This window comes from Pseudorca crassidens, chromosome 1, assembly GCF_039906515.1.
Source record: "Pseudorca crassidens isolate mPseCra1 chromosome 1, mPseCra1.hap1, whole genome shotgun sequence".
NCBI lineage: Eukaryota > Metazoa > Chordata > Mammalia > Artiodactyla > Delphinidae > Pseudorca > Pseudorca crassidens.
The window spans coordinates 139,094,123-139,109,134 of record NC_090296.1 but is presented as its reverse complement, the minus strand read 5'-3'; the positions used below and the strand labels follow the sequence as shown (position 1 = coordinate 139,109,134).

At 49.0% G+C, this 15,012-nt stretch overlaps 1 protein-coding gene across 1 annotated transcript in view; it reads left to right on the top strand.

Annotated features, from left to right (window-relative positions):
- The first annotated feature begins 9,626 nt into the window (after positions 1-9,626).
- The window catches only part of ST8SIA2 (ST8 alpha-N-acetyl-neuraminide alpha-2,8-sialyltransferase 2), a 59,810-nt gene continuing 54,424 nt past the window's right edge, over positions 9,627-15,012 (top strand). Inside the window, exon 1 of the mRNA XM_067696974.1 lies at positions 9,627-9,817. Coding sequence (XP_067553075.1) covers positions 9,720-9,817 — 98 coding nt within the window. The 5' untranslated portion in view covers positions 9,627-9,719. The remainder of the gene's footprint in view (positions 9,818-15,012) is intronic.

The following is a 15,012-nucleotide window of genomic DNA, read 5'->3' as shown; positions in this document are numbered from 1 at the left end:
CTGAATCAGTGGATGTGAGAGAGTTTGGCCAAGGACCTCATGAGCACTTACAGAGGTAAAATAACCCACAATGGGGCCCTTCTGGATCGGAGACTCCAGTTTTTTTCCTTTTGGAAGAAAACTGAAAGAGTAAACTGGCCTTCCTAATCTCTCCAGAACCCATGCGCTGCTATATTGGGAAAATCTTGTGGCATTTCTCTGACTCAGTATGTGAGCAATGTAAGTGCTCACCAGGGTGGCTGTTAGGTGCCCAGTCTACCTCCCACTGATGTCAGATGGCTAGAGGCGGCTCCCAGGGCCACTCAGGAAAATCTACTAAACAGCTTTCGGACCAAAAGAGGGACCCAGCTCTCATCTGTCATCTCAGTGAATTTCCAGAAACCTAAGAAATGGACTGTATTTCTTCACTGGATCATGGTTATAGCTGGGGTTCTATTACTGACTAAGGACTTGGAAGCAAGTAAATCATAGCTATCACCAATAATATGCTTACGTCAAGGCAGGTACACAGCTACAAACGTCCATAATCATTCAGAATTGTCAAAAGTATCTCCCTGTATGTAAACTTTTAGTCTAAGCTTCAATTGCATGTGGGATCCCAATGTACTATGAAGAATATTTGTAACATAAAAACATGCAACTCTACTTGGTGGTAAAGATAGTCTTTCCAAGAAAGTGTTCACTGTAATAAATGTTGAGTAGTAATAATACCCTTTTAGAGTCTGGATGAGTTTGAGACAATTTGGATTTAATAAATTTCCAAAAAAATATATGTTGTCTGGGGAAACTTAAATTACGGCTTTCTTTTTCATCTCAATAAATTTCCTCCCAGCAAAAAAGAGGATATTTCACGATGTGTAGTGGTCACCTAACTGCATTTAAAGTGAGGATTATTCTTCTCAAAGAGAGCTGTGCACCATAGGATGCCTTGAAGGCCTGGACAAGAACTTTATTTGTGAAGATTTGAAAAGAAAGGATGTCTTTATGAACTTCATGTTTCTTTCACCCTCACCCTTCATTTTAACAGATCGTCAGTATTGTTGCCAGCATGAAACCATGGTCAGCAGAATTTGAGCAATGGTGGGGCAGAGGGGAAGAGGCCCCTCAACCCCTGCGAGTTGCAAGATTTGGGGCACCATGTGGGCGTTAAGCCACTGTCTCCTCTCTCTGCAGGTGGCTCTCTGAATCACCCCTTTGCTCCAGAAGCTGGGGCTGGGCTGAGATGTAGAACAACCAACAGAGAAATCCAGGTTAAGTGATGATCAGTGACATCAGGTGAGAAGTATATGAGAGGGAAGACACGCCGAGGCTCCCAACATGAGTGAGGCACGGTGTTGTAGACTGTGCTTTCCTTCATTGTAAATTGCAATATGAATACTAGGTAGATGTTTACAAAACATCAAAGAAAGATTGGAAATTGTTTGCAAAACGAATTTTCTTAATATGTGTGTTTATATTGGGTTATTGAGAAAGAATATTAAACTTTGGGAGAAAAAAATTCAGTGCAGAGAAAATAGGCATGACAAATTTTAATGACATTTTTCTTGATTACAGAGTCATTTATGATCATTGTAGAAAATTTTATAAAACAGAGAAAAGTATGTAGAAAAATACAGATCAACTCAAGTTTCACCATCCAGCAATAACCACTGCTCACATTTTATATATATATATATCCTTTCTATGTTTGCATTATCCTAAATAATAAATGAAAGTCCATATGTGATGAGCATTTACTTTATGCTAGAATTCCATGTACTTTAGATACGTTATCTTAGTTCATTCTCACGGAAATTTGTGAGCTGAGTATTGTTATTTTCCTCACTTAATATTTAGGAGACTGAAACTTGAATACAGATCACACAAGAAGCTAAGTTCTGAACAGTGATCTATGTGATGTGGAAATCAACTCTAAACCAGAACTACTCAAAGTGTGGTCCATGGACCAGTACTGGTGTGTGAACTGTATGTTACTGATCCCTGCTGAGAGATGTACAGAAAGTAAAGACAAACATTTAGAAACTTTTATAACAATTTCACATTTGCAACATCTCTGTGTGTGATTAAGGGCTCCCCTAGATGAAGAGGGTTTGGGGATGCCTGACAGCCACAGTGAGTAGCCCATGGTGTGAAATGCATACTAGTCATGCAGAAGGACATGCACTGGTCTGCAATCGATGAGCAATTTAAAACCTAATAAAAATGCTGGTCCTGCGCCATGAATAGTTTGAAGAGCACTGCTCTGTTTTGAAATGTAGGTGTTATTATTCAGCTATAGTGAGGCAAATGGATCAGGAGAGCCATCAAAAAGATAGTTTGTTACTCACAGTTCCAAGAGGAGGGGGCATGACATGCCATGCAGGACCACTAGGGGAGGCACCAGGGTCAGTCAGAAAGCAGAATGTGTAGGGAAAAAATGTGGGCAAGAGCCTTTATTGTGGTTTCCATGGAAAGGAACAGGTGAGGCAGGATAAGCAGGCTTAGGATAGGCTGGTTTGCATAATTTCAGTGGGCTCTGGGGCATAGGGGCTGTCTCTAGGTATCTGGTACTGGCCTTAGGGTATTTAGGACAAGGGGATAGTGGCCCAGACTGAGAGCCCCATAAAGAGGTGGTTGGGGTGTGGACCCTGGATTGTTTGGCTTGCACATGAAAGGTACAATTCCAGGCAAATCCTTTACCATCTCTAGAAACTGACTACCCTGGGCAGGGTCTCCCTGTCTCTGCGGGGTCAGCAAGGATCCAGATGTCAAAGCATTAGAACCAAAATACCTGCTTAATACAAACCACTACACTGCGTCCTAGGGTGATAACAATGAAATAAAGGTGGGAAAATAGGGTGCTAAGAAACAGAAAATGCAACAACATGAAACTCAGCTACAGAAACAGCTCTGCTACCCACACACATGCTTATTTCTGGTCAGCAACTTCCAGCAAGTCCTTGCTTCACACAGTCATCTGAAGGCAGGCCTAATGAGGGTTTGTGTGCAGAGCTGGAGGTGGGAGAGAAAAAGGCTGCCGTGGTCTTTTCCATCCCCACTGTGGGAGAGCCTGCCAGTTGTCCCCCACATCTCTCCTTCCCTTCTTCCATGATAGACTTCTTAGCTGAGCACATAGAAGGCCAGAATAAAGATTTGTTCATGCTTCTCTTGCAGCTAGGCGTGGCCACATGACAGTATTCAGGACAAAGGGGCAGAAGCAAAAGTATCATGTGGCCAGTTTCAAGAACTTTCTTTTTGCCTTTGTCTCTTCCTCCATGCTATTGTTTAGAACTTGGATGTGATGGGTCACAAGGAAAGGGCCTCACTGTAGGGATGAGAGAGAGGAAAGCTGGAAGGACCTGAGTCCCTAAGGACCTTGGGGACCCCATGGCCAAACCGGCCCTGGCTATGTGCTTGGAGACTCGCACATGAGAAAAAACAAAAAAAAACAAAAAACTTGGTTTTGGGCATTTTGTGTTTACTGTTGCTTGCAGCTAAACTTAATCCAAACTAATTCACTCATAAAACCACTGGCCTCTTGATCCTTCTGCAACTTTCCCAATCTGCTTTATCAAACCTGACTTGGGGAACTGGGAAAAAAAGACGTACAACCACAAATAATACATTTGAGGAGAAGTAGAAGAGGACTCCTAAAGGGACATTGTACAAGAAACCCACTTGGGGCCAAGGGGCACTCCCCTTTAACCAGTGTTTTGTGCTAAGATCCCAGCAGGTGGATATTCTGATGAACGCTACCATGGCTTTGGAGACTATCCCATCTGGAGTCCACTTTAGAAATGGTATTTCACCAAACCTGCTCACCAGGATGATGTGACTGTGGCAACTTCCTGTTGCCACTGGTCACCAGTGTTGTGCTGGAAATGCCTGATTGTTAAACAGGGCTTTCATTAAACATTAAAGTATATAAACTTACATTAATAAATTATATTAAAGGCAATGCATACTTGGAATGCATCACTTCTTAATTTTATTTTCTACATTTTACCTATGTTCTTTTTTTTAAATTTTTATTTATTTATTATTATCATTATTTTGACTTCATTGGGTCTTCGTTGCTGCACGTGGGCTTTTCTCTAGTTGTGGCGAGTGGGGGCTCCTCGTCATTGCAGTGCATGAGCTTCTTATGGCGGTGGCTTCTCTTGTTGTGGAGCACGGGCTCTAGGCACGCCAGCTTCAGTAGTTGTGTCTTGCGGGCTGTAAAGCTCAGGCTCAGTAGTTGTGGTGCATGCACTTAGTTGCTCTGCAGCATGTGGGATCTTCCTGGACCAGGGATTGAATCTGTATCCCCTGCATTGGCAGGCAGATTCTTTTTTTTTTTTTTTTTTTTTGCGGTATGTGGGCCTCTCACTGTTGTGGCCTCTCCCGTTGTGGAGCACAGGCTCCGGACACGCAGGCTCAACGGCCATGGCTCACGGGCCCAGCCGCTCTGCGGCATCTGGGATCCTCCCAGACTGGGGCACGAACCCGTGTCCCCTGCTTTGGCAGGCGGACTCTCAACCACTGAGCCACCAGGGAAGCCCAGCAGGCAGATTCTTAACCACTGCGCCACCAGGGAAGTCCCTTACCTATGTTCTTGAGATTATTTCATGTATGGTCTGTACATGGTAGAAATACTATATCAACTCTTCTCAACGTTGCCTTCAGTGAGGTGATGGTTGGGGCTTGAGATTGGCCATGGCTGGAACAGGTATTGAGTTAGTTTCTACCATAATGGATAACATGGGACCAGAAGAGAAATAGAGGTCCACGCCCCTTGAGAATTTACAATCTCACTGAAATGTCGTGAAAAACTAAATAAAATTGGTATGTGCAGGAGAGCTAGCACTGAACTCAACTAGAAGACAGGAGAGCTGAATTCTGTTCTCAGTTCTGAAATTAGCAGTGGGGCTGTGGTCAAGTCTTTTTGTCTCTGGGTCCCAGGGTTTTCCGTCTGTAAAATCCCCCAGGACTCCAAGCTGCAGAAGAGCAGAAACTGTACCTACGGATCCCCACTACATCCCAGCCCTCTGGCAGAGTTCCAGACACATGACAGGTGATGCAGCAACACTTAAGTAAATGAGTGGCCAGGAGCTGTCTCTACCCACTCTTCCAGCTCTGAAAATATGGAGGTCCATGATCCAAACTGAGGTTAAAAGAAGAGACACAGAACTGAGTGCCAGGGATGGCCGGCTCAGGCCAGCTTCCTCAGATGCCGCAAGGGGTGGTGGCAGGTGAGGGGTCATGCTGGACTCTGAGCAAAGTTGGGTGAGCTGACTCAGAGAAAGCTGATTCCAGGATCGCAGTGATAATTTCGCTGAAGCACTGGTCAGAATAGAGAAAGGACATACCTTTTTTTTTTTTTTTGGACTGTAAGAAAGTATTTTTAATACGTGTATCTGACAAAGGACTGGTATCATGGATGCTTTTTTTTTTTAATTGTATGATTCCTTTTTTTTTTTGGTTAAACCCTTTTTTATTGAAGTATAGTTGATTTACAAAGTTGTGCTAGTTTCAGATGTACAGCAAAGTGAGGACATTCTTTTAGGTTTATCTTTGCCATCTGGTACCTGACTTCATGCTTTGGTTCAAACTACCTTTAATACCGGCTGAAGGGTTAGAAAAATCCCAGCAAAACTGAACCATTTCCCCACTCTCTGCTAACACCTCCAATTCTCTGGGGAGCACATTCCCAAGTCCCTTCCAAGATCTCCTGCTGATAATCCCAGAAACATTTACAGCAATTGCCTGGATATATTTCCTTCCTTTCTTCGGCTAATATACAGTTTTACCACTTACAAAAGCTACAGATGGAATGCAGATGTGCCTGTTTACTTTTCCTTGTTATGGCTCGATTCTGATTTTGAAGGGTGAAAAGTTGCATTTCTGAGAACATTCAAATTTAGAGTAAATTTCAGAAAGGAAGGCAGGTTCTCTCAGCTATCGGAGGTGCAGAAACACAACAGCCTATTAGTCTGTTCCAACTAAGATATTCTACTTCCTTACACCCCCCAACCCACCCTGTCCCACCGATAGCTGTTCATAGCTTCTGCTTCAGAGATGATGAAAAAGTCAGGCCATTACCACTTTGCAGGTCGTTAACATTCTAAAATGTTAAAAATGTCAAAATTCTCTCTCTCTCTCTCTCTCTCTCTCTCTCTCTCTCTCTCTCTCTCTCTCTCTCTCTCTCTCTCTCTCTCTCTCGGAGAGAGGTCAAGGGTGAGAGTTACCAGGTAAGAGTTCCGAATGAGAAAATTATTACTTATTATTGAGTTTTTAAAACAAGTTTGGATTGACTGAAAGGCCTAGGCTCTTTCATGTGGAAAGACAAAAATTGAGATTTACGATCATGGTCTCTCCAATGATGAAGGGTGTGCAGGGAGTGAAGATAAATTTGTTCCTTGAATCCTGACATCCCAGAACTAAGAAGATACAGTAAGAATCAAAGGCAATGGTAGCTTACAAATCCATTTAGAGCTGCCTGGAGTGCTGGAGGGGGCCTTGGCAATCTGATCCCAGAAGTTGCTGAGGCCCGGGGAGGCCTAACTGAATTAAAATTTCCTCTCTGCCAGGTGAAACATCTTGGGCAATTTAGCCTCTTTTGAGCCTCCGTTTCCTCCAGTGTAAAATGAAGAAGGTGGTACCCATGTGAAAGGATTGCCAAAAGGATTCTTCATTACCACCTAAGAAGTAGTTCTGGTGAAAAGTCTATATATCTGGGGGTGAGAGGTGGAGGGAGTTTAGTTAGATGTGTAAATGGTACATGCAATTTTGAGTTTCTCCAAGTTTCAGCTCTGGGTTGCGGTCCCCAGTCCTGAAGTTGGACCCTGGAAGGGGAAGCACGCCCTTAGCCAGTGTCAGGGATGAGAAGGAACCGCCCCATGACTGGGTGTGACTCGACTGAGCCCCTTCAGGGCTCTGCAGAGCTTCCTGTTCCCCTTTCCCTCATTAATACGCACTTCCCGGGGCCTGATGAGGTGCCTGAATAGCTAATAGACTCTATTAATTTGAGCTAAAATGTTAATGGGTAGTAGTGACTTTTCATTTGCTGCCACTCCCATAAACTCCTATATTTTAACCCACACATTCAATGACTTAGCTTAAAGAAATGATTACTGTGGGACCTTCCAGTTTCTTGGACAAACCAAGGCAGGAAAAAGTCACGCTTAAACAGAGGGGCCAGAAGGAGAGGAGGGGTCAGGATGGCCAAGCCAAGCGTGGGCCCACACGGCAGGTTACCCAGCATCAGCAGACGTGACACCTTGGATCCAATCATTCTTCCTCTTTCCAGATCCCAGGAACAAACTCAGTTTTTGGAGACAGCTGCAAGGGGTGGTGAATGTACACAGATCACTGTAAGAGTAGCTGGCCCACGCAGACTCAAGCCCAAGTGCTTAGGGACAGCATTCCACAATCAACTATCACAAGGGTTCCCTATTATCCTCCGAGTAAAATCCCATCTCAATGACTCTCAGTGCAAGGACAGCCTCCACGTTACAAAGCTCGTGCTACTTCCCAGCAGACGTACTTGAGGGATGTTGCTCTTTGGGTCTGGTTACAAGGGTTTCTCTATAAGGGGCGGAACTATTCACCAAGTTTCTACTCCTCCTGGCCACTTATAATGACTCCTCAAGTGAGTCCAAAGAAGGAAGCCTCTGAGGCTGGGATGATAACATGGGTCACCTAATAGGAAGTGGAAAGAGACTCTATTGTAGCAGCGCTTATAGCAGCGACGTTTACCTGACCTGGGATAAATTTAGGATCATGGCAATCTCTCCACGATGTTCCGCAGAGTAAGGGTGTAGTTGGTAGAGAAGCAGAGAGCTGGGGAGAGAGAGGCCAGCCAGTTCCTTCTTGCTTTTGCGGGTGATCTTATTAATCAATTATAAGCTATTCAAGAGGCCATAGCTGTATTGTAGCTCACAGCCCCCACCACAACTACAAATTTCCAGGTCTGTCTTCCTCGTGAACCATGAACCACTAGAGGGCAGGAAACATGTGCCTCTCTCTTCTTAGGCTATCTCTAGCCCCTAGCACAGAGCCTGGCACAGAGTAGGTGCTCAATAAATACTGCCAAGTGACGGAGTGCATGGATGAGTGATTGAAATGTTAAGCAGCATAACAGCTGTATCCTGTTCTGTCCTCTCCCTATCCCATAATCCCAACCATTCATCTCAGAAAAACAAGGCAAAATGATAACAAATACAACTCCTACACACAAAGAGGCAGAAGAAGGCAAAGAGGCAGAACACAGCCAGTGCTCTGGAGGGGAAATCAAAAAGGCCCTCTCACCAACCCAGGGTTCTTCTGAAGGGGCTTAGACACCGCCAGCTCCTCTCCAAGCCCCTCTGGGACCTGGCTCTGTATGGGTGGCCCCGGGGGCACAGCCAATCTGCTTCTCCCACTCATTCACCAGGGCTTTCCAGAGAGGACATTCCATATAGCTTCTCACTTTCATAACCAGCTTGTCATTTCTGGGAAGTTTCCTGATTTCAGGATTGTTACAATTAGTGCAAGAAAAAGAAAATTGGGGTAATTATCTAATTCCAGTAAAACTTAATGGGGCCCTTCCCACCCCAGGCTAACGGTTGGTGCAAAATGTAATTTAAGTTAAGCTGTCTAAGGTTGGGGAAGCATAAAATATTCAGCACGGGGGGCATTACCCCTTGTGGGAGCCATATTTTCTAGCAGACCTTTAGATCAAGATAAGACTCCGGGGCGGGGATTATTGATTTTGCCAGGAGAGGGCAAGAGCTGGTAAGATGAAGCCCAGCTCAGAATTAGCACCGCGAGCGCCCAGGCAGGGCGGGCACTGAGCCTGCCATTGTGGGTAGAGCAGTCACTCCAGCAGGAGCCAGGGTTCTAGGCAAGGCTGCAAGAGCTCAGTCAACTCAGGGGACTCTCTGGACCCGGTCTCCTTGGGTCTATCAATGGAGACCAAGATGACCGCCTGAAGGCGGTGGTTTCTCGGCGGCCGAGCACCTCGCCCACAAATTGCAATCTGCATCTCTGCCGAAGTTGGCCTGTCCTGGATATTTCTTCTCCCCTCCCCTTCCTCCACCACCTCTCCTAATTCGTCAACTGCTGAAACATCTGCCTGGCTGAAACGGCCTCCTCGTCGCGCGCGGGGGCTGTCCCCAGGTGTTAGTCTTTGTGTCGGGAAAACTTTGTGAGAAACCGAGGGCGCTGGACAAAGAGCGAGCGAGGGAGGGCGTTTGCCAGCCGGCGGGGTACGCCGGGCGGTGCGCGTTCTTCCCTGGGCTCAGCTCTTTACGCGGACGCACCCGGTGCCCCGAGCCCAGCCTCCTTAAGCGGGGAGTGGCAGGCTCCGGCCACATCCCAGCGCCCTCGGGAGCTGAAAGAAGCCAGGCGGGAGAAGCAAAGGCGGGAGGTTGGACACTGGAGTTGACTGGGGTGGGAGGAGGAGAGCAGAGGAGCTGAGCGAAGCTGTCAAACTGCGCGCGGAGCCCCGCGCGGGGCGGGGGAAGGGAGGGGAGGGGAGTAGAGAGGAGGGGCGGACGGGAGCTGAGAGGGAGCGAGCCGGCTCGCCGCGCCTGAGCAACCCTTGTCTGCCGCTGTCGCCGCTGTCGCCACTGCCGCCGCCGCCGGCCCGGACTCGCCCGGAGCGCAGGGTGTCTGCCCCGCTGGGCGCCGCGCGCGGAGGCTCCCGCGCCTGCCGCTGCGCCCTCCAGCCCCAGCTCCTTGCGCCGGCCCGCGTGGGTCCCGGTGGGCGCGAACCCACCATGCAGCTGCAGTTCCGGAGCTGGATGCTGGCTGCGCTCACGCTGCTCGTGGTCTTCCTCATCTTCGCAGACATCTCGGAGATCGAAGAAGAAATCGGGTAAATAGCTGCGCCTGGGCCCGTGCCGAGCCCTGGCGGGATCTCTTACCACCCCGGTACTCCGCATCCTCCCTCACGCCCGCTTTGTGTGCGCCGCGCCCCCCTGTCGCTCCGCTGGAGAGCCGGGGGAAGATTTTGGCCGGGGGTGGCTGTGCAGGGAGCCCGGGACTGTTTGGGGAGCGGAGGGTGGGGGCGCGGCTGCCACTGGGAGTCCCCGGGCAGGGAGCACTGCCAGCCTCCAGCTGGACCGCGTCGGGGAGCGGACTCGCCCACCCCGCCTCCTTCCCTCTGCATGTCCGCGCGCGTTGTCGCCGGGGTCGAGGGAGGGCGCCCGGGAGTGTCTGGGGCGGGCGGAGGGGCCGAGAGTGGAGGAGGCAGGAGTTTCTTTGTCTCCTGCTCGGCCGCTTTCTCGCCTGAGCAAAGTGGGCAGGGGGCGCGCGGGGATCTCTGTGCTGGGGGAGGGGATCCCCGGGCCGGGGCGGAGGGCGGGGTTCTTCACGGGCTCCCGGGAAGGCGAGTGTCCCCAGTACCTACAGACACGCACACGCGCCTCCCGCCGGCCCGGGAGCCCAGCACAGGGGTGTGGGCTGACACCGCTAGAGGCGGAGCGCGCGGGGGTTAGCTGAGATCCCTTCCCCACCCTCACCTGGCTTTGGGCGCTCAGCTAATCCCGCGGCTCCCCCTGTGCCCCGGGTTCCTGTGCGCTCGCAGCGCCGCGATGGAGACCTTTCGGGAAAGTCTGTACCACCGCCCTCTCGTCTTCGGGGGCTGGGGAGGAGGATGCCTAGCACGCGGTCTAGCCCTCGCTTTTCTCCCGATCTCTCCGGCGGGAGCGGGGGGACCGCGAGCCCCTGCCCTGCCGCCGGACTTCCAAGAGTGCGCGCTTGAGGCGCGGGACGCACCTGCTGTGGGTCCTGGAGGCTGAGAGTCGCGCCCCGCCCCTGGGCCGGCCCCTCTCCGCTCCGCCGCTACAAAGAGCCACCAACCCGCTATAGGCAGGAGGGGGAGTGTGCAGCCAGGGTTCTGAGGGGCCCTTTGGAGAGCCTCCTGGCCCTGGGCAGAGAGAAAGTGAGGTCGCAGAGTGGGCAGAAAGTCCCTTCCTCCGTGGGGCTAGTCCCGCACCGCGTGCGCCCCTCCTTTGTCCCATCTGTTATTTCATTCACTATCAGCGCTAGTTGAGGGCTCGCTAAGCTGACAGATCCCTCAAAAGGGAAAGGCCAGTCCTGGTCCAGGATGCCAAGGCCCTAAGGACTCAAACCCGGGGCAGGCGCCACTACCTGCTCTTTCCTTTTCTCCTTGCCCCTTCCCATCTTGGCCACCGCAGAATTCCTTCTGTGAACTCCAGTGCTCTTCAAGTACCAAACGTTTCTCTGCCTCTCCCTCCTCCTCATTCTCGGTTTCCCCAAGAGCTCAGAAAACTTTCACAAATAGTGTTCAGTTAATACACGACATGCTCCCACGCGGAGATAGAGAAACGCTACGTTCTGTAGCTGTTCGCCTCAAAAACGTGGATCGGAAAGGAAATCAGGCAAGACAAGTCTTGAGGTGATGGAGGACGCGGTGGGGAGGGTCTTCCTCTCGGCTCCCACACCCTTCTCCCAGATGTGGGCTCTGCCTGGCCCAGACCACTTGCTGACCTTGACATGTGAGGGAAGGACCAGCAGCTGCCCATTGTTCTGCTATGAAAACGTAAGAGCTGCACCCATTCAGGCATCCCTCGCTTGTCCATTCACTGAACTTTTACCGAATGTCTTCTATAGGCCAGTGACTTTTAAGTTTTCAAATGCAATCAACAAATCACTTTGCACATGATGCTACCCTTCCCTGCCAAATGTGTTGTAACGCCCCTACTCCCCACGTTAGGTTGTTCTAACGGTATCCAGAAATAAGCCGCAAGGCCTGAGCTAAGAAGGGCATTTACATATATATTTAAATCCCAGGGCTCTTGTGCTATGGCTGTGTTTCATTGGGGGGGGGGGTCCTGCTTGGGCCCACACTGGGGAAAATTGTCTAACAATTTTGTGTCATCTGGTGTGACATTATCCCCCTTTCTGGTGCCCCTGTCCGCAGGCTGACCCCTGACTTGACCAGTCCTGACCCAGGCCTGAGACCCCTCTCCCGCAGCCCCTCCTCCAGTCCCACCCCCCAGTCTTCCCCACACACTGTTAACTCACCTGGGATTTGCCTTAACTGGGGGAGGAAGGACATGAAACAGAGGACCAGCATCCCCGCAGCCCCCTATATCTGTTTTTCAAGCCAAGTTTCAAGCTCAGTCACTTATTTAATCCTTGGAAGCACCCCAACTTTGAGCAGCCAGCGGGGGCTCAGTGCCCTAGTACAGTGGCCAGTGAGGCGGCACCAGGAGCAGGACTCATCTTCCTCACCCTATGCTTTGCCTTTCCGGGAGACCTGGGATCATCCTCGAGACCACGGTGCTATTGCACCAGCCCTGCCCACCCTTCCCCTACTTGATATTGACCTGTGCTAGGGAAGATTACAAGTTACCTGCCAGTACCACTCCCTGGGAGAAGACAATTCTGTGAAAGGATGGCTATTTCTGGAAGGCAGTGGTGGCACCCTGTGATCTTTTAGGAAGGAAAGAAGGAAGGACGGAAGGAAGGAAGGAAAGAAGGAAGGAAGGAAAGAAGGAAAAATCTCTTCTTGAAGTAAATTTTCCAAGGATTAACACATGAGAAGTAAAAGAGGAAAGACAACTTCATGTGTATCGTCTAGAGGAACAAAACTGAGATATATTTTTGCTAAACTCTTGATTCCTTTTATTGTAAAATAAGGCTTTTGCTGTGGTGATCTCAGAAGTTCTGTCCTGCCCAAGGAATCATATAATGGGTTATGAAGGGCAGGGGTTTTCTTCCAGGGCCTATTTCCCTAGAGACACGTCTCTTCCTAAGTGATGATTTTCAAAGTTCTGTTTCTAAATTGCTTGCTTGGGGAAATGTCTCCCTAGGGCTGAATGAGAAAAAAAAAAATGTAAAATGCTCTTCAAAGCATTCAAAGAGTGAATTCAAATTCTAAATCAGAGACTGGGTGGAGCTTTGGTAAAACAGCCCCCATCAACTCATGCAGCACCCCAAATTTAGAGTCCGTTGGACCAAGTCGTAAGCTAAAACTCTTTTTCTGATTATCCCCTGGGCTTTAGTCTTGAGTGTAACCTTCAAGAGAGAGTTATGGGCATGGCTGTCTTGCCCACCGTGATGCCTTCAGAACCTGACACACAGAAGGCATTCAGTAAACATCTACTGAATAAATATCTTTCTGGGGTCTGGCCCAGTGTTGGGCATACACGGCATCCTTAGGGAAGGCTGACACTCACAGAGCCTTAGGGTGAGAAAGGAGGGCAGGGCTCCCCCTAAGAAACTTCCTCTCTTTTTACAATTAGGATAAATTTGACCCTGAGAAGTAGCATCTCTTATCCAAGATCACACCCTGGCTGGTTAGGGACAGGGCAAGCCTGCACAGGCCTCCTCACTTATAACCCAATGCCCTAGTCCCCAAATGAGGTCTCTAATCGTAAAACAGTTACAGAACTCTTGTTAAAGAGGATGTAGCTAGTAATAACAGAAATCATGGCAATGGTGAAGGTGAAGATGATGGTGGTCATTAACGTTCATTTATTTATTGAGTGCTTGCTATGAACCAAGAGCTATTCCAAGTGCTTTATAGACGCTAACACACGTCATCCTCCTGGCAACCCAATGGTCACCTACTAGTGGCACCAAAAGCTACTATTTGTTGAGCACAAATACTGCCAGACACCGTGCTTACTGCTTTAAAGCACTAGCTCACTCAGTCCTCACCAAACCTCTTGAAGCTAGGTAGGGTGGCTATCTTTAGTTCATCAGTGAGGAAACTGAGGCTCAGAGAGGTTGTATAACTTGCTTGTGATAAAGCAAATGACCCTAATTCTAAGAGAAGCCAAAGCCCCTGTCTTGACTGCCGTGCTATACTGCCCTGTCCTACGAATTCTTTGCCCCATGCAGTAACATTACATAATAGGTCTCAGAACTAGCCTTCCTAACTCATCCCCCCGCATCCTTTCAAAGGCCCAGTTTTCCTAAGAGCCTGGTCTGACTTAGTAGTTACCTGCTCCCCTGCCCTCAGCGGTTTAGAAGGAGGGAAGTTGAGTAATGAGGATTGGAGAAGGACTCGGGGCTCGTCTCCCCAAAATGCCCCTCTGGTCCAGTCAAAGTTCAGTGTGATGCTATACCCTGGTTTGCCAGACAAGCTCACTGGCCATGGGCCTGAGCATCCCAGACTTATAGGTGGGGCCTTGGGCTAACGCTTCTGAAGGAGGGAAAACTCCCATTCCATTGCAGCCCTGATTCTGATGTCAGTAGAATACGCCTTCCTCACTTCTACACACCACAAGATTGGGCATCCAGGAACCTGGACTAGGTGATAGTTAAAGATGCTTAACAACTGGTCCCTCTCAGGCACTGACCTGTGAGAATGGACATCTGACTGGTCAGAACTGATGCCGTCCAGTACAAAATGGTCAGGGTCCTGGTGCCCCCCAGACATCAGACACTGTCTGGGAAGGTAATAGACAAGGAAGGACTAGCTCTGACCCACAGATCCGTGGGCTGGTAACTACTGCCATCAGCTGAGGATGAGGTGAGGTGCACCTTTTAGTGGATGAGTCCAGGTGGATGAGAAAGGAAATGACCTTGGGCAGTTGCAGTCCAGGCACTCTAAGAAACACACATATTCGCACAAGGCCGTGCAACATTTTTTTAAAGCCCACTCTTCGCCCCAGTCCTCATGTACTTCACTCAAGTATAAACATGATTGGAGGATAAAATAGGACAGAAAGAAAGTCTGGTGTTTAACTGACTTGCTCCAAGCCCTTGTTGCCAACTGTTCCTAGCATCACATTTAAATTGCAAATAGATATCCATCTTAGAAACCAATTCACCACTCAGGGCCTCTTTCCCCTTGTAAAGCGGGGTTGCTAGATTTTAAAATTGCTTAGGTTTTACAAATTGGGGCTGTTGTAGATGGCAAATGATCTCAGAGATAGTGGAATTCTCTAAAGGCTCCCATTGCTTTTAGCATGGCGTACAAGGTAATACCTAATCTGGCCCCAGCCTCTCTCTTCAGCCTTCCTTGCCTCCAGACATTCTGTATTGCTCACAGTTCCCTGGAAGGTACCATGACTTCATGCCTCTGTGCCTTTG